Source organism: Rattus rattus, chromosome 9 (assembly GCF_011064425.1).
Source record: "Rattus rattus isolate New Zealand chromosome 9, Rrattus_CSIRO_v1, whole genome shotgun sequence".
NCBI classification, from domain to species: Eukaryota; Metazoa; Chordata; class Mammalia; order Rodentia; family Muridae; genus Rattus; species Rattus rattus.
Genome location: NC_046162.1, coordinates 82199306 through 82221499, shown reverse-complemented (window position 1 = coordinate 82221499; position 22194 = coordinate 82199306). Strand labels below are relative to the sequence as shown.

The 22194-nt window shown below is 48.1% G+C and overlaps 1 protein-coding gene across 3 annotated transcripts in view; it reads right to left on the bottom strand.

Annotated features, from left to right (window-relative positions):
* Positions 1-22194, bottom strand: part of Msi2 (musashi RNA binding protein 2) — a 365211-nt gene that overhangs the window by 238209 nt on the left and 104808 nt on the right. For all 3 annotated transcript variants that reach the window (XM_032912094.1, XM_032912093.1, XM_032912095.1), the window contains exon 6: positions 1383-1475. In XM_032912094.1, the coding sequence (XP_032767985.1) occupies positions 1383-1475 (93 nt within the window). The remainder of the gene's footprint in view (positions 1-1382; positions 1476-22194) is intronic.

Here is a 22194-nt window from a genome sequence, read left to right as displayed (position 1 = left end):
CCATAAACTGTTCTCAGAAAGAAATGCCCTATGACTCCGGTGGTCGGTGGGCATCAGTACACCCAGCTTTCCCTGTGAGCCGCCCAGAATGAATCCGCCCGCAGATGGGAAGGAAAGCCAGGAGGACTGTGAGAAAGGCTGCTTCGAAACCCTCCTGGGTGGGAGAGTCCATGCCATATCAAAAGCGTAGCTGAACTGGAAGAGGCTGGTTTCTCCTTGTTGCATGGTCTCCCATCCATGCAGAAATTGATTAATACAAGAGAAAGGGGAGCGGGGAGATCTTCAATTCAAAGCTAAATAAAGGTCATGGCCCTCATCTCGGGCAGTGGCTCCTGAAGAGACACAAACAGTGATTAAGTCATGGCTGTCCATTGCCCTGGGCAAGCAAACAAAATACAGAATCTTCAGGCCAACTAGTGGGTGGCAGTGCCCTTGTCCAGGGCTGTGGCAAACATGACGGCCATCGTGGGAGTGAAGACATAAGAGCTCAGAGTGGGCACTGTGCCCTCCCAGGGTCTGCCATGTCAGCCTCTCAACAGGGAAGACGCAGACCTATGATGGAAGGAGCTGATCCCATGCGTGGGCTCCCATGACAACACCAATAATTACTCCAAAGAAGCAGGAAGTGGAGAGCCAGCTCGGCCACTCACCTGCCAACCTCCTTTAGATCTATGGCTTCTGTGGGAGCTGGAGAAAGGGGACCACACAAAGGCCAGCACAGGGCAGCATGACATCTGAAGAGATTGCTACTTCCTCTCTTTCACCAACCAGAAAGCAGCTGACAAAACCACCGCCCACGGATGCTCATCCCCTACGGCCGTCTATCCCCACACCTTCTCAGCCTCCCTTTCCTGATGGAGGACTCCTAGCCCTGACAGCAGACCTCAGGGCATCAGTTTGCTACTGTCTCCTCGGCACTCAGGTCCTAAGAATGATGGGTACAGACAACATCTTCCCCAAGTCTCCTTGGGCACATACTTGGGGACTGTTCTGCTGCCATGGGGCCCCAGAGACCATCATTTCCAGAAAGACAAGAAAGGAGGAATCCCAACAGGGACCCACAGGCCTTTACCTCTCACAGCTTCTGTGGGCGTCTGTGAGTCACAGCCCCACATCCTTCCCCAGTCCTGGCCCCATGTGGCTGGCCAATGACAGCAAAACAGTACTGAAAAGCCACTCTGTGCTCCGGCAGGCACACAAGGCACCATGCCAACCATAAGCCGACTCTTCCACTCTGGCTCCTGGAGTTTCACAGAAATACTGATGGGGAGGTTCAAGACCCAGTTCTAGAAGCTGCGGCTATAGCAGAGGCCTCGGCAGCCGCATCCGAGGATCCACCCACACCGCTGGATCGGTACCGTCCACCCATGAGCATTGCTTACCTTGCCAAACTGCTCGAAATATTGCTTGACATCTTCCACTACTGTGTTCGCAGACAACCCTCCTACGAATATCTTCTTTGTTCTTGTGACCATCTGTAAGAGATGACAAGAGGAAGGCGCAGGTTAACGGGGCTATCAGAAGCAGGGCTTCAACAAGACTTCAACAAGCCTTGTGCTACACTCTTCCGGGAAGGCAGTTTGCAAGCTGTGCTAGGCTCAAGGACCAGACAGTTAGAAAGTCAACATACTGGAGTCGGCCACCCTGCATATCTTAAGCATTCAGCCTGCCAGAGCACACTGGAACTGCTTGACAGCACAGGGGCCCCCAGGACCTCTGTGGCCACAAAACATGGCTTCATTAGCATATAGAGAAATATCCCAAAGCAGGCTATTTTAGGATCTAAGAGACATAAACAAAACACAGCTAGATGCAAAAACATAAAGTAGCTGAAACCTTGTCATTTAAGATCGCATGCCCACAGGAATGTGTACAATAGAAATCGCTTTTGATGGAGTTTTTTGCTTTTGCTTTCTGTTGTTTTTTTTTTTAAAGTTGGATGGGCAGAAAAGGGGGTGGAGTTGGCAAGAGTTGTGGGAGGGGCATGCACATCAAAGCATGTTCCACGGGGTTCTCAAAGAACTAATAAACTGGTTTTTAATTGAATACATAAGGACTACGGATAGCTCTTGCTTCAAATGCTCAAGGCCCTGGCTCAATCCCAGTACTTTAAAAAAAAAAAAAAAAAAAAAAAAGTTGCTCACATAATCAAACGAGGTGTGGACTTTCTCTGCTCAGCTGGTCTCATGCTGGTCTCTGCCTATAGCTAAGACGGTGCTGCCCCTGCTCTTAGGGACCACCCTGCAAGCTCTGCCCTCTGGACTGCCTGCAGCTCACCAAGATGAACCCTACGTCTGCCCCAGGAAACCCCAGGTTTCCACACCTTTATTCTCACAGGTCTTTCTTCCCGGCATGTCTCTCCACTCCCAGATCTTCCCCTGGCAAGTTGCAACAACCTTCCAAGTTTCCATGACCTTCTTCTAACTCCAAAATATCATCTGCTGTCCCAGCCAACCTGATGCTAGTCTCACTCCTCTGAAGTGACCCAACACTGACAGACACACACAGCTCATACGCACACTAGGCCGTGATTCACACTAAACCACTTTCTCCTTCGAATGTTCAGGCTCTGATTCTGCAGGACCTCTACAACACCAACAGGGCTGGGCAAACAGAAGCTAACACTGAAGTTCAATGAGGGTAAATACAGTCCACATCCTAGACTCCTCTACGCTCCAAAGGAAAGGAAGAAGGAAGCCACATCACATAAACTATTTACGGCAAAGACCAAAAGTCCTCTAAGGAATAAATAATCAAGAAGAAAACTGAGTTTGAAATATGTGTCCGTAGGGGTTTGATGTCAAATTTTAAAACTACGGGACAGATACGGTGATACAGAACTCTGAGCATGACACTCAGGAGGCTAGAGGAAGACAGAGTCTGAGACTATATCAGGACTGCACAGCAAGATCCTGTCTCAAAAAAAGGGAAAAAAAAATTGGAAAAAAAGAACTAACAAAGGTAGAAAAATCTAGTGGGCACCAAGTATCACCAGTTTGACTTAAAATTGTTAAAAAAAAATTTTTTTTTAAGTGATCTATGCTGTTAGAGCTGGAGGCAGGATCCCGGACAGGTGCCACACCTTCCTGGAAGGCTGTCCCGTCTCCACCAGGTCTCTTAAAATATTCCCTGAGTGAATGAACAAACCCAATCGTCCAGAACAAATCACACGTGGGCCACACTGCTCTACCAAGGCACACTGCTGACATGTGGAACAGGAAAGACACCAGAAATGTCTCACTGCACTTGTGACCCCAGACAGGACTCCCTCTCTCCTCCACTCCCCACTGTACCAGGCCCACCAAGTCCCACCTGCCAGCCAACTCTCGTGAGCCCAAGACTGGGTTGCCTGAGTCAGAAAGGGCATCCAGATGTCAGGAAGCTTAGGCTTTTAACAGGAAGCTGCCAGTGGGCGCGTATGCCACATGGCCAATGGCTGGTCCCAAACGAGAGCACATAACAGGCTTTCTGCATGGTTTCAAGGGGACGCTGTCCTAATGGCCATGTCCTGCCGGCTGTTTCCTCCTGCTGTGTAGGAACACTACTCAACTAAAACTGTGGTTTGCTGGTTTTCTCTTCTCCAGTGACTAAAGATGGGATGACATCACAGGCAAAGACATTCTAGAAAAGGTCCTGCCAGTTTCCACACAGCACCCACATGCAGGGCTCTCTTGAGTTAGTTGGCTGCAGTCTCTTCTTGCTCCTGACATCTCCTGTCTCACCTGTTCCTAAGCTCCTCCCGATACACCCAGATCTCCTCAAGAGTCAAACTCCATCAATGCTCTGCTATGGCTAATCTTGACTGTGAACTCTATTGCATTGGGAGAGCTAAAAACGTCAGTAAAGATCATCTCCAGTACCAACCGACCCACCGACAGGTACTAAGCAGCATCTAAGGGAGAAAGGCCTGCCCTGGATACAGATAGCACCAGGCCAAAGGCCAGGAGTCCAATGAAACAAAAGCAGGAAAAGGAAAAAGGTAACAACCCCAGGCACATTTGTTTATTCTCGTACTCATCTACACTCCCTACAGTGTTTGCAGGTCACCGTGCTAGAAACTGGTCTCTCCACTTAACTGAACCGAAACCTCAAGCTGATAGGAAAGCTCCACCCCCTTAAGTTGCATTCAGTCATAAGAACAAAGCTGACTAATGTGCGCCCTCTTCGGATTTCAATCTCTTCCTGTACTTACTAATGGTCAAATTCTACTGACCTAACTCCCCTAATGTATTCACTCAACAGACCCAGTAAGTGCTGGGTAGGGGAGCGAACACTCTGAGAGAAGGTGGAATCTGATCCACTATAAAATGGAAATATAATAATTAGCTTAGCACGCAGGCTCCCACGAGGCCCAAGCTAAATACCATATGCCAAAGAGTCTAGCAGGACATACCAAAGACGACAGCTGAATCGTCACTGTCACTGAACCCAGTCAATTAGTAAATTCATCCTTTACACTAAAAGATAAACGCACAGCAGAAAAACATGATGCAAACAGCTCCTTTAAAAAAAAGCAATTCCTACGATCCCATCCTAAATCTCAGTGATTTCAAAAGTACTTTTTGGCATCTCCGGGTAATATCTGATAATCCTATGGTTTAATTTTGGGTTCCTCTCTTCCCCCCTTTCTCTTTTCTTTTCTTTTTTGTAAACTCCAACCAAGTAATTAGGTATCTGTAAAGAAATGTTAAGATAACCTCAGACATATCCTAGTGGAAGCCTTAAAGCACCTCTTGTGAGCTCTCCCATGGAAGAAAGCCTGAGGCCTCCTCACTGCTTAGAGAAAGGCGACACAGAGCTGAGGCCCTACCTAGATTCCGAACATTCTTGGAAACCCAGAGAAGAAAAAACGACCACCCGGTCTTCATCCAAACTACGGGAACTCAGCAACTGGTTAAATGAAAAGATCTCTTCACGCCCTTTCCACCGTTGCCTGGCAGCTGTGAGCATGCCAAGACAGAGTGCTAAACATGAAGACAGGCCACCAGCCATAAATCTACACAGTCTCCCCCAAAAGCCTCTAAAACCCTTCCCTTTGGGAAAGGATGAGAAAATCCAGGCCCCGGACAATGCACCAAAACACCTGAGTTACTAAAACATCCTCTGTGGGATCCGGCCGAGATAAGCAAGGTCTCTCTCACTCCTCAGCAAACACTGAAAAAGAAACTAGCTTCATGAGAGACTTCCAGAAATGAAAAGACCAGAGGGGAAATGTGCTTTAGGAGAGGAGAACACAGCCAGGGGGACAGTAGCCTGTACATCATGACCTCTTCCACCAGGGCCTCTGCAGTGGGCGGGTGGACAACGGGGTGATCTGCTTTGGGGAGTCTTGGCATCATTACCACCAAATGGACTGTAGACCATTCTGTGACTTGCATTCTGGTGAGGGACAAGGAAGGGAAAGAGAAGGAAGACTATGATTGCAGATCCTCTGCCTCCCAGGGCTGCACTTGGCTCCCACCGTGCACTGAGATGGAAAAGCCACTGAGAATTCAAGGCCAAAATCTCCAGGAAGTTAATCTTAAGACTTCCTTCAGTTGGGGGTTTCGGTGGAGGACTGCAGGGAACTTTTGTATTGAAGTGATTTACACTATGGGGAACCCTAGAAACCGATTCTAGAACCTTATAGCACCTAGGAATACAAGGTTTAGGGTATCCCTTAAGGAAGATGTGTAGGGGGTGTGTGTGTGTGTGTGTGTGTGTGTGTGTGTGTGTGTGTGTGTGTGTGTGTGTGTGTGTGTGAGAGAGAGAGAGAGAGAGAGAGAGAGAGAGAGAGAGAGAGAGAGAGAGAGAGAGAGAGAGAGAACGCCTTGTGTGCACGATAAGAAAGCAGGACATGGTCAGGCTCTCAAGGCCCTGCTGTGAAGTTTTGCATCCAGACCCATAATTTAACTAAACACCAAAGCTCTCCACACACCCCTTGGCACTACAAAAGCCCCAGCATGCATGCCAGTCCCGAAAATTGCTGTTTACACGTGGCCCGAGCCAGCTGCTAACTACAGCTGCACAGACGTCCCACCTTCCTGCCTCTAGCAAGAGAGCTGGTGTGCTGGGTTGGGGTGGATTTGCTAAGTTTTTTAAATTCTCTTTTAAAACAATGTGCTTCCATATGAAATGATCGCTCAGAGTGAGGGCCCACTTGTGGGTCTTATTCTGCAATCCAGGCTTAAACTTCTGGCAATTCTCCTGCCTCAGCCTTCCCAACTGTGAGGACCACAGGCATTAGTCATCACACATGGCTACTGCTTATGTTTCTGCAAAGGGAGGTAAATCAAATAGTGTGCTATGTGCGTGATGGGAAGTTAGGGGAAAGAACATTTAATCAGACACGAAAAGGGAAACTAGCTCTCATAGTACTGGCCCAAAGATACTAGTGATCACAAAAGGAAAAGCAAGACAAAGCAAAAAAGCCCCAACAGGTCTTAAATCCAGCAAAATGCATTTGAACACAGGAAGTGGCTTTAGATGTCCCTCAACAGGTTCAGGCCCTGAGAATTCAAATCAACTCTAACTATTATCATGTTGTGGAAAAAGTTCAAAGTCTCCTGGGTAGAAAATATGAACCATTTGCGCCTCCAAAAGCCTAGGCTCATCTCCCCCGTGTCCTCTCACCCTGGGGGAACCCTATGATAGAGAAAGCTTGGGATAGTTATGAATGCTAGCACGGTATGGGATCCAGCCCTTCATCCCCATCACGTATATGGAAAAATCCAGCCCCAGCAAAAAGAATCATCTTCAACTCAAGGGCAATGTGTGTACTAAAGAGGACTCCTCCGAAAGGGCACAGACAGACTCTCTGTCCAGCAGCCCGAGTGATAAAGGAGAACGTAGCGCTCCCTGAGTCCAAAGTCAAGGATGGAGTACGCGTTCTCTCCACATGGCAGGGTTACCTCTACACTTGAGAACTTGACTCGGGCTTTACACTAACAACCTGTGAAAGGACGACTTGGGACACTCCCAACACCACCACCCAGGCCTCCCGGCTCATTCCCCAAGGTGTTCCTCCAAGGAACAGGCTGTGTCCATTCCAGTTTGTTGAGGTATGAGTGGGTGGGTAGTGGGGGTTTAAGAAATTGTCAAAAAAAAAAAAAAAAGAAAAAGAAAAGAAAGAAAAAGAGTGTCTCACTATGTAACTTGGCTGGTCTGGAACTCACTTCTGAAGGGCTGACTGGAGATCTAACTGCCTTTGCCTCATGAGTGCTGGAATTCAAGGCATCCATCACTACCATTCCCAGCTGCCCGGAGCTTTTCCACCTTTCTTTACATTCACACCAAAATACTACTCTTGCCATTACCACAACTGTCAGTATTTCTGGGGTTTGGGCAGAAAACAGACTGGTGGACAGAATAGGGTCCCTCTAAAATTCACCTCTTCTCAGGACCTCAGAGCGTGACTTTCTTTAGAAGGAAGGAATCTCCAATTGTTATCATAAGGCTCCCACAGTGCTAAAATCTTGGCGGTGAGTGGGTTCTCAGTCCAGTGGCTGCCACCCTTAATATGAAGAGGCTACATGGGAAACAGGCAGCTTTATGAAGGGGACAGGTAAGAATCATGCCAGCAGGTACCAGAAGTCTGAAGAGAGACATCTCTGGGAAGCCACCTAAAGATCAGACTTCTTTTTTTTTTTTTTAATGATTTTTTTGTTAATTTTTATTTAGTGTGCATTGGTGTTTTGCCAGCATGGATGTCTGGGTGAGGTTGTCAGATCCCCTGGAACTGGAGTTACAGACAGTTGTGAGCTGCCACGAGGATGCTGGGATTTGAACCTGGGTCCTCTGGAATAACAGCCAATGCCCTTAACCGATGAGCCATTTCTCCAGACCCAAAGATCAAACCGCTATACTATGAGAGAATGCATTTCTGTTGTTTAAACCATCTGTATGTGGTGCACACGCATGCACACACGCACGCACGCATGCACGCGCGCACACACACGCACGCACGCACGCACGCACGCACAAAGGACAAAGATCAACTCAGGAAAGGTCTGGGGTACTCCTGCCTCATCCTCATATTTTCTGGGTAATAATGGAACCCAATTCTACCTGGAGGCTTTCCACCAAGACACCCATTTGTCTGACCAGCTAAAGGAAAGCGGGGTACCATCTCCAAAGGAAAACAGGCTGCCCTTTCCAGGCACAGAGTTCTCTAGGGCCTGGTCTGCTCTGGCCTCTGCCCTTCCCACAAGGTACCCTAGTAGGGCCTCATGCAGTTCCACAACAGGTCTCAGCCTCTCTTCCCAGCTGAGAAGTTAGGCACCCAGGGCCAATGGGGAGTCAGAGCCCCTCCCCTCTGTTCACAGAAGTGTGTGAAGTTACTTGTTATGGTGTTGGCTTACTTTCCCCCACTGAGGGTACCATAAGAAACTAGTCTGACTTTTGGCCCTTCTACCGTTTTTTTTTTTTTTAAATTTATTTATTTATTGTGTATACATCATACAGCTTTCTGCCTGCATGTATGCAACTACAGGCCAGAAGAGGGCACCAGACCTGATTATAGGTGGTCGTGAGCCACCGTGTGGTTGCTGGGAATTGAACTCAGGACCTCTGGAAGAGCAGACAGTGCTCTTAACCTCTGAGCCATCTCTCCAGCCCCGGCCCTTCTACTTTTAAAATTTAAGATGCAAAAAGGTAGCTTCTGCTGGTTCTGCTGTCTTGTGAAACAGGCTGGCTAATCTTCCCAGAAACTCCGATCTTAGGTTCTCATTCAAGAGTCTAAAGTATCCTTCCAACCAAAACCTTTCACATACATACTGGTGGAGGCCCCAAAGCAAAGACCCAAATGTCAGCCAATGCATGGGTGAATAAAATGTCCAGGTGACAGAATGGCATTTGGCAGGAAGAAGAACGGAACACTGACGGGGGTGGGAGAAGGGTAGGGTGGGGGCACACAAGAGCCTTGAAATCCTCATGCTAAGTTAGCGACAATCATTGTCACAGACCACATACGTGAGACTCCATGCAGGAGCGTGTGTAATAGGGCACTTGATGGGAGCATAAGGCAAACTGGGGGAGGGGAGTCAGGAAAGCCAGTGGTGGCCAGAAAGAGTTCAGGATTTCATTCTGGAAATCATATGAAGTTGACTGTGGAGGTGGGAGGGAGGGAGGTAGTGAATGTACTTTAAACTGCTGAGTCGTTTGTCTCAACATTTAATTGACGTGGAATTTGAATTCCATCTCAGTAGCCTGAGGGATCCCTAACCTAAGACCCTGAGCGCAAACAGGTTAGAATCAACCCAAGTGCTCTCTGTGTGCTCCCTTCTGTTCTGTCCTCATTTAGTTACACATACCTCAAGTCACACCCACAGTTACGCACCCGGAGGGAGAAGTGTAAGTAACGATATTTTATGTTGCCTATTTCAGAAATTAATTTAACTTCAGGGGGAACTAATTACAAAAACAACCACCAATGTTTCTGGGCTTTCTCTCCCTCCCTGTCTAGAAAGACCTGCCAGAGAGCGCTAGGGTTCAAGCTACGGTTTGGCATTCCCTCTAAATCGCTTTAAAATTGGAAGGGGGGAAAACTAGCCTTTATCTATATGGGGTTGGAATATAATTTACACACAATTATACAACACAGTCAGGTTACAACACTACCTCGGATTAAAAGCGACAGTAGCTCAGTAAGAAGAGGAAGTGATCTCATAATGCAATGATCGGGAGGCTTTCCTGGAGCGTTCGCACACCCCACCCTCATTCCCAGAAACCCTCTGCAAGGCTCCCTCCCAGACTCATTTAAAAAATACTACTTCCTCTTCCCCCAGGGGGAAAGCGGCAGCTGCAGGGGTGACCTGTCCACAGATCATATCACAGGGTAATATCCTAGACAGTGGCATTGCATCAGACTGGGCTGGGGGCCTAACAGAAGAGGCAGGGAGATGAGTATTGCTTTGGAGAAGCACAGGAAATTAAGGAGCGTGATCTACACATCAACTGATGCTGAGGGAGGTGGCTGGCTGGTCCTCATCCCTGCCACAGACAGCTGCTCCCATCCTTGGGAACCTCCCCCACCGCCACATACCCTCTAATACTGTTCCACTGTGAGGAAGGCACCTAAACTCCCTTCCGAGTTCCACCAATACATTTCTGTAATTAAAGCCATCGTCTTTGGAGCTGTGGCATTAGACGACATTAGGTGAGGACTGCACTCTTTACAGTGATGAAGCAGCAAGGAAGCTGCACCTGCGTATACACAAGAGGCACCTCCAGACCCCCAGCCAGGCAGCCAAAGGCAGTCCTTCATGGCCACTGAGAAGAGAGGGAGAAGAGAAGCTAGACAAGATGGCAGACTGCTACAAACCCCTCCTAGGGGTGCCCATGGCATCCTCTGAGCCACCCAAAGAGAAATCTGTCTCAATTTGTCCCGAGTGGTAGCATAGACCTAGCGTGATTCTGCAACCTTAAGAACAAGTTTCAGTTATCACACACCAGTCTACACCCGTGCTTGCTTTTCTAGCACACCTCTGTGTGGTATATACGAGGATGAATGAAGTTCCCTAATAGCTCTGAACTTCACTTTCCCTCCTGTCAAATGGATGTAAGGGCCTAGCGTAAATAACACAAATTAGGACCACCTGCTACTGTTGAATTATAACTGAGCATATAAACACACGGGGGAGGGACAGGGAGAGAAATGACTGATTGTTGATTCATTGACTTTCTTTGCTTCCGCTAACAATAATGTTAAGGAAAACCCACCTCCTGACTGAATCTGCGTATATAGACAGCCTCCTGAGATCTCTCCCATCGCCACTCTGCTCTGGCCTCCCAGTGCCCATTCCAGTGTCCAAACTGAACAATGTCAGAAGCCGCCCTCGATGGAAGCTGGACCAGGTAGCAGGATGTACGAACACACAGCTGTGGTAAGCTCAGAGAATCCCTTTCTGTCTCCCAAATAACTCTTCTCGAAAACACTATGTAGACACCACCAGGGTGGTAGATGTTTCCCACATGGAAATTAAGTTTCAAACCACCTCACAATCAAAAGTGCATGCCTGCTCCTTTGCCCAGCTCTGTGGTGGGTCTCCTTGTCCTCCACAGCGACCTTTAGGAAAACCAACCATGGGCTGAGACGCAGAACTGGAAAAAAAATCACATCACTTCCACTGCAAGAATTACAGACCCTCAGATACACGACTACAGCCAGCCATGCTTCAGTAGATGCCGCTGGGCCCCGGAAAGGCAGCTCAAGTGAGGAATTCCAGAACCTTCCCTCCGGTAATCTGGGAGTCATCTATAACAACAACAACCTGGCCTGCTCCTCTGGAGACAGAATAAAAACTTTGCTGCTTGGCAGGTTCTAAAGCCCCTACACCCCATCCCCCAAGCCCTCCAGTTGATTTCATGAAAAGAACAAATGGCGGCCTTAACCCTTAGCCCTGATTACCATCATTACCATATTTTAGATGTACGTGGCAATCAGCTCCTGATGAGCCAGCCCTGCTTTACCTAATCCACTGCACTGAGAGAGCCCTGCACTGGTGATCCTGTCCTGCAGATGATCGGCCCTGACTGCCACCTTAGTTCCAATGGACCATGCCCAGCCCCACCCTCAGCAGTTCTCTCACTCCCCAAGGCTAGAATGTACAGTCAGGGCTGGCAAGGGCTACTTCAGGCATTGAAGGAAAGGGGAGGAAAGGGGAGGTGGGGTGGACAATGGACGGCCAGGCTCTTTTCTACCATTGCCCTAACAGGACACAAACGGAAAAAGATGAACAGATGAGCAGAAGCCATCCATCAGGAGGTCACTGTCCCAGTACAGCCTCTTACCTAGCTGTGCAGTTTCAAGTGGGCATGTGTAGGTAGAGACAATAATTCTGGGAACAGCTACAAAAACCGCAGAAGACATGTTAAAGCACCCAGCCTATAGAACACTCTCCAGATGTGTACTGATCCCAGGAATGAGAACACAGACAAGAAGGTTTAAAAAGAAAGGGCAAGGACCATGTCTGGTAGCAAGCCTTCTCTGTCGGATGAGATGCTCACAGCCAAGTAAAGAGGCTGGGCTTAGGAACACAGGATTGAGCATGGCCTGAAGTATAAAGGTCAGCCAGGAATGCCTAGGAGAAAAGGGGCCTCCAAGGCAGAAGCCTGAATATCTTCAGAGGCGAGCCTGAGTTGCTGGTGGCCACTAGTATGGGAGAATGCAGAATCTAACTGGGCAGATAAGACAGGCTCTTAAAGGCCATGCCAGAGACGCAGAACCTCCATGGGGCTTAAACAGGAGAGGGGCTCTTCAATCCAGATAAGGAGAAAAACAGATCTATTCCGAGGGGAGAGATAGGCTGAGTCATTTAAATGTTAGCAAAAAGGTTTGGACAAAAGGGATACCCAGATACTAGGGCTACTAACAAACATGCAATAGGGGCTTCCACACCCCAAGACCCGTTTCTGCCTCTGCCGCTATCCTGTTCTAGAAACATCCTAAGAGCAGGAGGGAAGGTGAGGCAGGGGTTACATAAAGCGAGATAAGCACATTGCACCCTTGGCTCAGTGGTCTTTGAAATACCCAACCTTCTGTTAAGTCGTAAATTTAAACTGTCTTGGGGGAGGGTGGGAAATCAACCCCTCTTGTCCACATAGGAAGTGCTGGTGGCTCCCCCATCTTCTACAAGTAGGAGGGAGAAGGGGGAACCCAAAGAAGTGTTTGCAGTTAGACAATTTTTTTTAACCATTTCACCCTTCAAAAAGATGCAAGGTGGTTTTCCTAAACCCACAAGGACTGCTTAAGCTCTGCTCAGAGCGTTGATTTGGAGACTGGAGAAAGGACGGGAGCAGGTGCCCAGGATGCAGAGCTGGCCAAGCAGGCCGACCAGAAAGAGCAAGAACGTCCACCATGGATTTATGAAGTGTCCTCGGCAAGTCGCCAGGCTCCATTGTCTTCTATACAAAATGAAATGGAAATCAAGTATGAAGACATCAGGTGGGAAGGCACTAGAAACATCGGCAAGCTAGAATCCTTGTGCTCAAGAGGCTGAAACAAAGTGGAGAGTTCTAGACCCACCTAGATAATATTAACAAAAACAAACAAAACAAACAAACAAACAAACAAAAAACGGTGTGTGCACAAATGCACGTGCACACTCCTTTTATAAAAAAAAAGTTGGTGGGTGTAAAATAATCGGCACATGAAACATGCCTACCACCGGACTGGGGCTTGAATGGCAAACACAAAGTCCTCCCTCATTCTTTCCCTCCATATCCTCCCTTACCTCTGCCTGCTTGCCAGGGAACGAGGGTCAAACCTTCCCTGCCTGCCTCTAGCACTTGCAAAGCCGGGAAGTGCACCCCATTAACTAAGTAACTAGTTAGACTTCTTTCAGCTTCCTCACACAGCATCCTGAATGGGCAGAAGCCTTAGCCACCATTTGGGGGGGTCGAAGGTACCCAATCTGAAGACAGAGACACAGGAAGGGCTGGTGTGGTTGCCCCATCTTCTACAAGTAGGAGGCAACGGTTTTTATCAGCTTTCCCCTCCATAGCTCCTGACCTTCTGAAGAGGAACAAATTGTTCCCCATTAGGAAGGTCATTCAGTGGGAGAGATAAAGCCGTCTGTGCCTCGGAGGTAATATTACCGTGCTACACCAATATCCGAATGCATCCGTGTTCTGCTCGTGCCAGGAACATACTTCTATAAAAGAAAACTTGATTTTTCCAGTGGGGTAAATGAAGAGAGGAAAAGAAGCAACACTCCGAGCAAAACTATTACCAATCAAACAGCACTGGGCCAGTCAGGAGCGAGGCTAAATGTACAAGATCACTGGTGTGTTACAGCCACAGGTCTGCTTCACTGGAAGAACACTCACACTGGGCAGACCAGATAGAGAAGCCACACACGCCCACCCACTGACTGGTCTGGCTCTCTGTTTACTGAGGGTCAGAGGCAATGGGGGAGCCATGCCTGTCAGCCAGTGTTCAGGGAACCCACTGTGGACTCACTGCACGGGGCTATGAAGGCGGTCACATGGTCCGGGTTACAGGGCCTAGCAGGTCTCACTCTGAGGCGCACTCCTAACAGGAAGGCTTGTACTTGGAGGAGGAAGCAGCTAAAGTCATTGCTTTCCAAGGGCCATGGCTGTGGTCTCCTATCAGGGGTACCTTCAACCCTTGGAATGGTAGCCAAGCCCGCCTTGCACTTGGCAACTGGCTTATAAAAAATCAAATCCCTTTCATTGGAGAAGAAAAAGGGGTCCATCTAGTTAAACCTCATTCGCAAAGCACCACTCACTCATTTTACACACACACACACACACACACACACACACACACACACACACACACACACACACCCCGACTCAGTGTCTGCTTATGTGCCAGGTGCTGAAATAAGGACTCTGTTAAATATACCACCCAGAAACGAGGCCTCCAGGGACAAGACAGTGGTCAATTTACCCCAGAACAGAATTGGGGGTGTTTATCTGCTTCCCTCACCCCTGTACTAGGAGCAGAGAAAAGAAAAGCTATCTGCAGATTCCAAGTCCCTGGACACCATTCGTCTCTGCTCTTGTTCTTGGGTAATCCCTGCACTCCTTATTGCGAAGCTGGGCACGAGCTCTCAGGAGATAAAAGCCTTTGTTCCTAAGGAGAACAGCTGGCCAGAGTTCTGTGTAACAGCCACAGAGATGCGAGCAGAAAGAGCTGTGATGGACAGGTCTGGCTACACCAAGTCAGACAAACCCTTTCCTTCGTTACTACTGGACCATGTGATGAGGCATTTTGGTATGTACAGAGCCTGCTGGTGACATCTGATAGGCAATCAATAGTATTCACGGATATATTGGCAAAGTCCCATCACCTATGTCATCTGCTGATAAGTACTCAATACTAATTAGTGATGAGCGTCACGTCACTACCAGGCCCTGGAATGACAAACTAAAAAGTTTGAGTCTCTGGCTCTAGAAGAGTCCCCCAGAAGCAAAAGCTATGGAGGGAAGGGTGATGGGCAGGGTCAGAGGCATGGAAAGCTTCAGAGATGAGAGAGACGTTAGGCTAGGGTTCTGAAGGTTGAACAGAAGTTTTTCTGGAAAACGAGTCACGTTAAGCATGGAATATCATCAACTTGCTGCAGTCATTCTAAGTCTGACAAAGCGACAGAGGAAATCAAGTGGAAAAGAACATCTGTTGGGAGATAAGAACAGAGACGCAAGGAAGAGTGACATCACCGGAGTCTTGTAGACTGTAACCAAGGAGACTGGACTCCATCCTGCGGGCAAAGGCTCATCGGTCATTAAGTTCCAAGCAGCTGCCTGAACCCAGGCAGATCTGCAGCCTATTTTAAGAGCCTTCTCTTGCCCTTCACAGAGGCCCTCCTTGTCTTCCTAAGCAGAATCCGCATTCTTGAAACCCAGGACACCTCTGAAGCAACGATCATCGCGTGCAGCTGTTCTCCGAGTGGCATCTGTGGCTCATTTCCCGTTCAGCCCTCACACTTGCTGGAAATAAGGCTATCCTCCCCTGGACCACAAATCTTATCGTTCACTGTCTTCCTCTGCTGCTTCCAAGCCTAACCACCCCTAAAAGAAAAAACATCGCTTTCTGTCCCCAGCAGACCCAGGGCAAGCGAACGTGTGAAAGCTCTGAGGACTAGAAGATGGCCTGCTCCAAAACGACCTGGGAACAAAGCAGAGGAACAACCACCATCAGATTTTCCCCTTGCCAGAATGTCATGGCAGGAGGTCTTGCTCAGCCGCTCACAGTCCCTTAATCATCAAGACGCTAAGAGCAGCTACCTGGAATGAATCTTTATGAAAAAAGGAGAATAATTGGGCCTATTGTCCTACAGGACAACACCTTACATCAGGAAGACAGACACGTGCAACTGAGCCAATCACGAGTGTGCCTCCCCCCCTCAGGCCTTCACTGACAATGTCCCCACCCCCATGCCTCCTACCACAACTAGTCAAGACCTTGGAGCCTAAATAATCTCACTCATATGTCACCCTCACCACTAGACTTCCCTTGACTGCCCTGTTGAGGTAGTCACCATACCTCTCATCAACTTCTCATCTTCTAAAAGACCCCAAGGATTTACTTTTTCACTTGTCATCCAAGCTTTGTGAAGCCAGATGCTTTCTTGTTTCTTTTTTTTTTTTTTTCCGGGGCTGGGGACCGAACCCAGGACCTTGCGCTTCCTAGGTAAGCACTCTACCACTGAGCCAAATCCCCAACCCCGCCAGACGCTTTCTTTTGCTTGAAGATGTATGTCCAGAACTGGGGCCGTGACTGACATGCAGGTAACACTTGCCTAATGAATGAACCTTCCAAAGCATCCTCCTAGACGATGCTTCCCTGCATCCACCGAGGATGCAAACTGATCCAGACCGGTGACCCTGCCTATCAGTGCCAGGAGATCAGACATACCCACACCAAACACTTAATATGTAGGGCACAACTTGGTTAATACCAGTGTGGGTGGCTCCAGAAAACTTGGGTGCATTTCACCAGACGGCTCATAAGACCAGTAAATGGGGAGTTGGGCAAAACACCGATGCATGTGAAATAAAAAATAAATTGAATTTTTAAAAATGGCTATCAAGCGATTGGTGTGGTGGCACACAGTTGTAAATCCAGACACTTTGGGAGGCAGAGGAAGAGGCAAGGCCAGTCTAGGTTATAGGGTAAAATTCTGTCTAGGAGGAGAAAATGGGAGGCGGTCAGAGAAGATCTAAAGAGCCATGCCCACGTGGGAAAAGGCTCCACGCAGCCAAAACGCTAGGTAAAGGATTGCTTTGTATTCCTGGGCACACATGAGCCTAGAACGAGGCAGAGAAGCTGCCAGAGAGGAAATTTCTCTAGGTTGATAGATGAGGGCTTGATAAATGTTGATCTGAACAGAACTGAGTAGAAAGACAGATGCTCAGAGCAATGGCAGGTGCCAGAGATGCCACTAGGAACTCCTTACCTGGGGTAGACCTGCGAAGTCAAAGGACCCTCACAAATTCAGAGCCCTCTGCCTTCTAAGATGTCAATAACCAGAAGACAAAACCTGTGTTCACTTAGTGTTGTGGGGACTCGAGAACGACCTCCCCCACCAGAGTGGCTCACCCAAGAGGAGTCTGAAAACTCACTCTGAAGAGACTCGGGGTGCCGGCTGAGCCTTCTGGGCTTCTCAGCCTGTTCCCAATCACCCTCACTCAGGAAAGCGGGAAGATGAGAGTCCCCTATGTTCCAATGCCTTTGGGGAGCACGGCTCCCAGCCAAATCAAAGAGCTTTGAAGCAAGGGCCACACGCTTTGCTCATGTTCCACAGCCCTGCCTTCCCAGTCCTTCCTGGCCACCCATTGCGGGTTAAAAGCTTCTTTATGCACACTCTCAGGGCCCAGCATGGACTGATTCCAGCCACTGCTGTATTAGGGCCCTAACCAGACGCTTAAGATGCAGGGCACAACTTGGTTAATGCCATTGTGGGTGGCTCCACAGAACTTTGGATGCATTTCAGCAAACAGCTAATAGGACCAGTGGATGGGGAGTCGGGTAAAGAGTCAATTTGGCGTTTACTGGGGCTCATCCTCACCATCCCCCCCTCTACTGCGCTTGCTTAAGAACCTGCGCCCATCAACTAGTCTTTCTTGAGCAGCCAAGACTCAGTATACGGCCCTCTACTTCAAGAACCTTTATCCAACAAGTACATACTTTAAGAAAAGGAAAACAAAAGAGGGATTTCTAAACCTGCCAGGCCAAAAAAAAAAAAAAAAAAAAAAAAAAAAAGCAGGATAAGGAAAGCACTGAATTCTCGAACAAAGAAAACTCTGGAAACCCTTAAAGACCCCTGCCTGTCCCTTCCCACTCAGCAAACCTGAACTGACTGTGAGATGCACACATGACCACTGAGGGGTATCTCAGGGTGAGGGGCCACACTCCTGCCCCCACAGCATCCCATGGCCCCTTATCACCTGCCTACAGGACTGAGCAGGGCCTCTGCTTGTTTATGGACTGTGGCAAGAGGTAAAAAAAACCAATTCAAGAAATAACTTCCTGACAGGCTGACAGCTGACATTCTTAACTGAACACAGGATGTGCCAAGAAATTATCAGGTCTGGGTTTGCTCTCACCGATAGATGACAAAGCAAAAGAAAAAAAAGAATTAACGGGGGTGGAAGAAGCCAAAGCCAACTGTAGCCACACGTCTCATAAATCACGACTTTTATTGAATGTTTCACCACATAATAACAGCAGTCAAATTGAATAAAGACGCCCTTCTGTTACGTTCCAAGGGAGACCGTATACCCCTCCAGATGGGCCCAGGGTGTATGGAGGAAATAACAGAACTTTGAGGAACTGAAGGGTTTGGAGAAAGCAGATTCAAAGGTAGAGACAGGGAGTGGGTTCTGTACATGGCTTATAAAATATGGGAACTCCGAAGCCAGGAGCAGCAGGACAAATTGAGAATAAAAAGAGACTCACTGGATGGGCACGCTGGACGAGTGGATGGAGTAACCGCTTCTGATGGGCCTGTAGAGCATCTGCAGACAGGCAAAAGCCATGATGGGCCCCATGTCTGGGCTGACCCCATGGGAGGACTGTCAAAACCTAGTTCACCACAGTCATAGTCAGTAGTTCACCATGTCCGGCACACAAGTAAGCCTGACCACTCACTTAAGGACATGAGAAGGATGCAGCCAGTCCTCCTGGCAGACCGGTTTATTCTGGAACCTTCTCTTCCAATGACCCACACTCAAAGTCTGACATGCCAGCATCCCTAACTTAGGAAAACTAAGCAAGAAATCAAGAAATAGAGTAATTAAGACAGATTCCCAAAATGTCTCCGTTCTTTGAGGTAGGATGCGGAGTGGTAAGTTTGGCGAAGCTTTTACCTCCCTTCATGTCGCTGGCAGATAGGTTTTACTCATGTCACTGGTAAAGAACAGAAAAATAAATCAAGGTGTACCATTTTCTGAACCCATGGAAAACGCATTTACTGTCAAATACAATTAATAAAGTGCCTGTGGCCACCAGCTAGGCACACAGACATATACACCGGGCACACAGCACCATGTACAGAAAGCTTCCCACAAACATGCCCAGGACCTAAGTCCACTAACCTGACAGACTTCAGAGTTTCTGCCCTTTCTCCAACCAATGCTAGCGTCCATCTAAGGAGCCAGCCTCTGTGAAGCAAAGCGAAAGAGGGATATAACCGGGCAGAAGCACCTCTAAGGACATACTATGGAGACTGAGTGCCCTAGTCCAAATCAGACTCAAAGATTATGAGACTACCTGAGTTCAAGTTTGGTTTGTTCCTTTCCTCTTCTACCCTAACCCAAGGACTTTCAAGAAAGGTACTCTTGAGTAAAGATGGCCTTCCAGACCCCGGGTCCAGGCTGTGAGGCAGAGCGGGCTGGCACTCAAATACAGTCAGCTACCACCAGGCCGAGGCACAAGGTATATAAAAAGCAGTCGGGATGCCCTATTTTCCAAAAGATTAAAGTACTATTTCCAGTTGTGCCAGCTGTTTGTTTGGACCACAAAGCTCCTTGAAGGGGTTGGGAAAAAAACATACCACTGAATCAAGCATCTAAGGAGAACTGAAAACCCCAACCTCAAAAAAAGAAAAGAAAGAAAAAAAGAAAAAAAAAAAAGATCACCAGTGACACTACCTTCAGAAGTAGGTCAAAAACGGTAAGGTTCTGAATGCCTGTTCTGAATGCCTGTGCCTGTCCTGCTCAGGGACTCTCTGTGGGCAGAAAGCATCTGAGCTACTGTAGCTAGAACAAGTCTACGGCACGGTGTGGTGGCATACTGTGCCGTGTGAGGTTTCCTGTATGTGTGCTGTGGTAGAAGATGGCGCGGTGTATGGTGGCTGTATTTTGCAGCATGTGTTTTTTCTATTATGATGTACTTTCCTGTGGTATTGTGTGGCGTGTGGTGTAGTGATATGTAGTACTTTGTGTCGTATGTTTTGGTGTAGGATATGTTGTAACGTATGATGGTGTGATGTATTGTATGTATTGTGCTCTGTGGTACTGTGTAGTTTGGTGTGTCTATTTTGTGTATGTGTGGAATCTTGTGTGTAGTGTGTGGTACTTTGTAGTCTTGTGTTGTACTGTATCACATGGTGTGGTGTTGTGAAAGATGCTACCACAGGAGTTATGTATTTACTGAGCCAAATGAATCAAAAACCCCTATTGAAAGGCAAATACAAGTAAACAGGCTTGGCCCGGACCGGGGAGCAATGAACTGGATCAGACCCAGACTGAACCCCCAGCTCAGCTTGCCCAAGTTGTTCTAGCTGCTCCAAGCTGAGCAAGACACACAATCTCTGGGAGCCTTAACTTCCTCATCTATGAAATGGGATAGCATTCTCAAGGCATGAAGTAGTTTCGCCCCACAGATCCAATCAGATCGTGTGAATGCTTTGCAAAACTGCAAAGACATCGCCGTCGCTGATTAGTTTCATGGACCCACTAAGTGTCTCATCCAGCACTTGCCCCAACATATGCTCTTTCCATCTCAATCAACCCCGGACAGGGCCAGAGGGAATGACGGACAGAAGTAACTCTAATCCAATGCTGGCATTGATAGCTGATCACCAAGAGAGAAATCTTCTGAGGGGAAGAAGAGGGAACAAGTACTGCGTAGTTAAAGCAAGCAGGTGAGCTCAAGTGTGACAGACTGACTCAGGCAGTTGCTCCTGGGTAGTCAGAGCAGACACAGCCAGCAAAGAGAATCTGTAGGTGTTTGCTGTAGAGAGGTGGCCTCCAGGTGCAGGACCACACACATAAGAGGAAGCGGGAAATGAGCAGCACAGTCCCCCATTTCTAGCCTTATCTTCTGTTTACCCCATATCCCCCCCCACCCGTTCCTACCACACCACTGCATCTTAGAATCCCCCATTCTGAGTGGCCTGGGTGCCCTGATTCTTGCTGGGTATCTTCTCTCGCTGTGATAAAGCACCATGATTAAAAGCAACGTGGGGGAGGGGATGGTTTTTTGAGCTTACTGTTCATAATCCCTGAGGGACAGAAGTCAAGACAGTAACCTGAAGGAAGGAACTGAAGCAGAAGCCAAGGAGGATCTGCTCTCTGGTTTACCTTTCTTATTGTAACCCAAGACCTCCTGTGGCCAGGGGTGGTGCCGCCTACAGTGGACTGTACCCTGGCACATCAATCATTAGTCAGGAAAATGCCCAACAGACTTGACTAAAGGCAATCTGATGGAGGCATTTTCTCAACCAAGTTCTCTTAACAGATGACTCTAGCTTGTATCAAGTTGACAATAAAATACAATAAGAAAAAAGAAAAAAAAAGTACGAGGACACTGGGCATGCCTTCAACTCCCTGCCTACGTCAGTACTGAATTCCTAACTATGTGATAATGTTTCCTCACCATGTTTTCCTCATCTTCAACTAATCCAAGAAGCTCTGCCTGGCTAATGGCTCTGCTCCCCACCCTTTGAACCCCTGGCCTCCACAACCACTGGGAAGTCCAAGTCATCTGGAACCCACCCAATCCTGTATTCTGTCACTATTTCAACATGCTCAGAGATGGGCTGGCAGCAGAGCCGTATCCACAGGACTAGAAAGGCAAACCATTCCAGAGGCAACAGCGCACTTCCAAGACTACTTCACTTTCTAAGGCTTTCTCTCCAGTCCTTGTTGTCCAACCTTTTGACAATGACATTGTTACCTGCAAAGTTCATGCTTGAGAACACTGCAAATGAGTTAATCTCAACCCTCCAAGAGAAAAGAATAATCCCACGTTCGAAGTAAGTTTCTGGTTTGGTGCTGGGTGCCGCTCATAGTTACCCTATACTACATGCAGTCACATACAGCCCCTGAGCCCACAGGTTGGACACCCCTGTGACTACAACAAAACGCTTCAGACAGCCTCCTACTGACCTACCTGACCAGAACAAGTCTGGAAGGGTGCTAGTCACCTGCAGCCAAGGACTTAGGTGTGACACACCCAGCCACCATCTCCAAAAGTTTGACCTCCTATCTACTTTTCTCTTCCTCCTCCTCCCATAAGCCCTGTCCTTAATTTAATCGTGTTGGAGGTTTGCAAATAATGCTCCTGGCCCAACAATGATACATTAACCTAGTCAAACTTGAATCCCATGTTGTAAGACACCACACATTAGGCACCCAGTGGCAAACAGTCACATCTGTACAGGAGTGTTCAGGAGCCACCCAGAAGTCCCACTTGAGGGGGTGAAGGTCTGGAAATCAACATGATCATCCTACAGCATTTGGGGA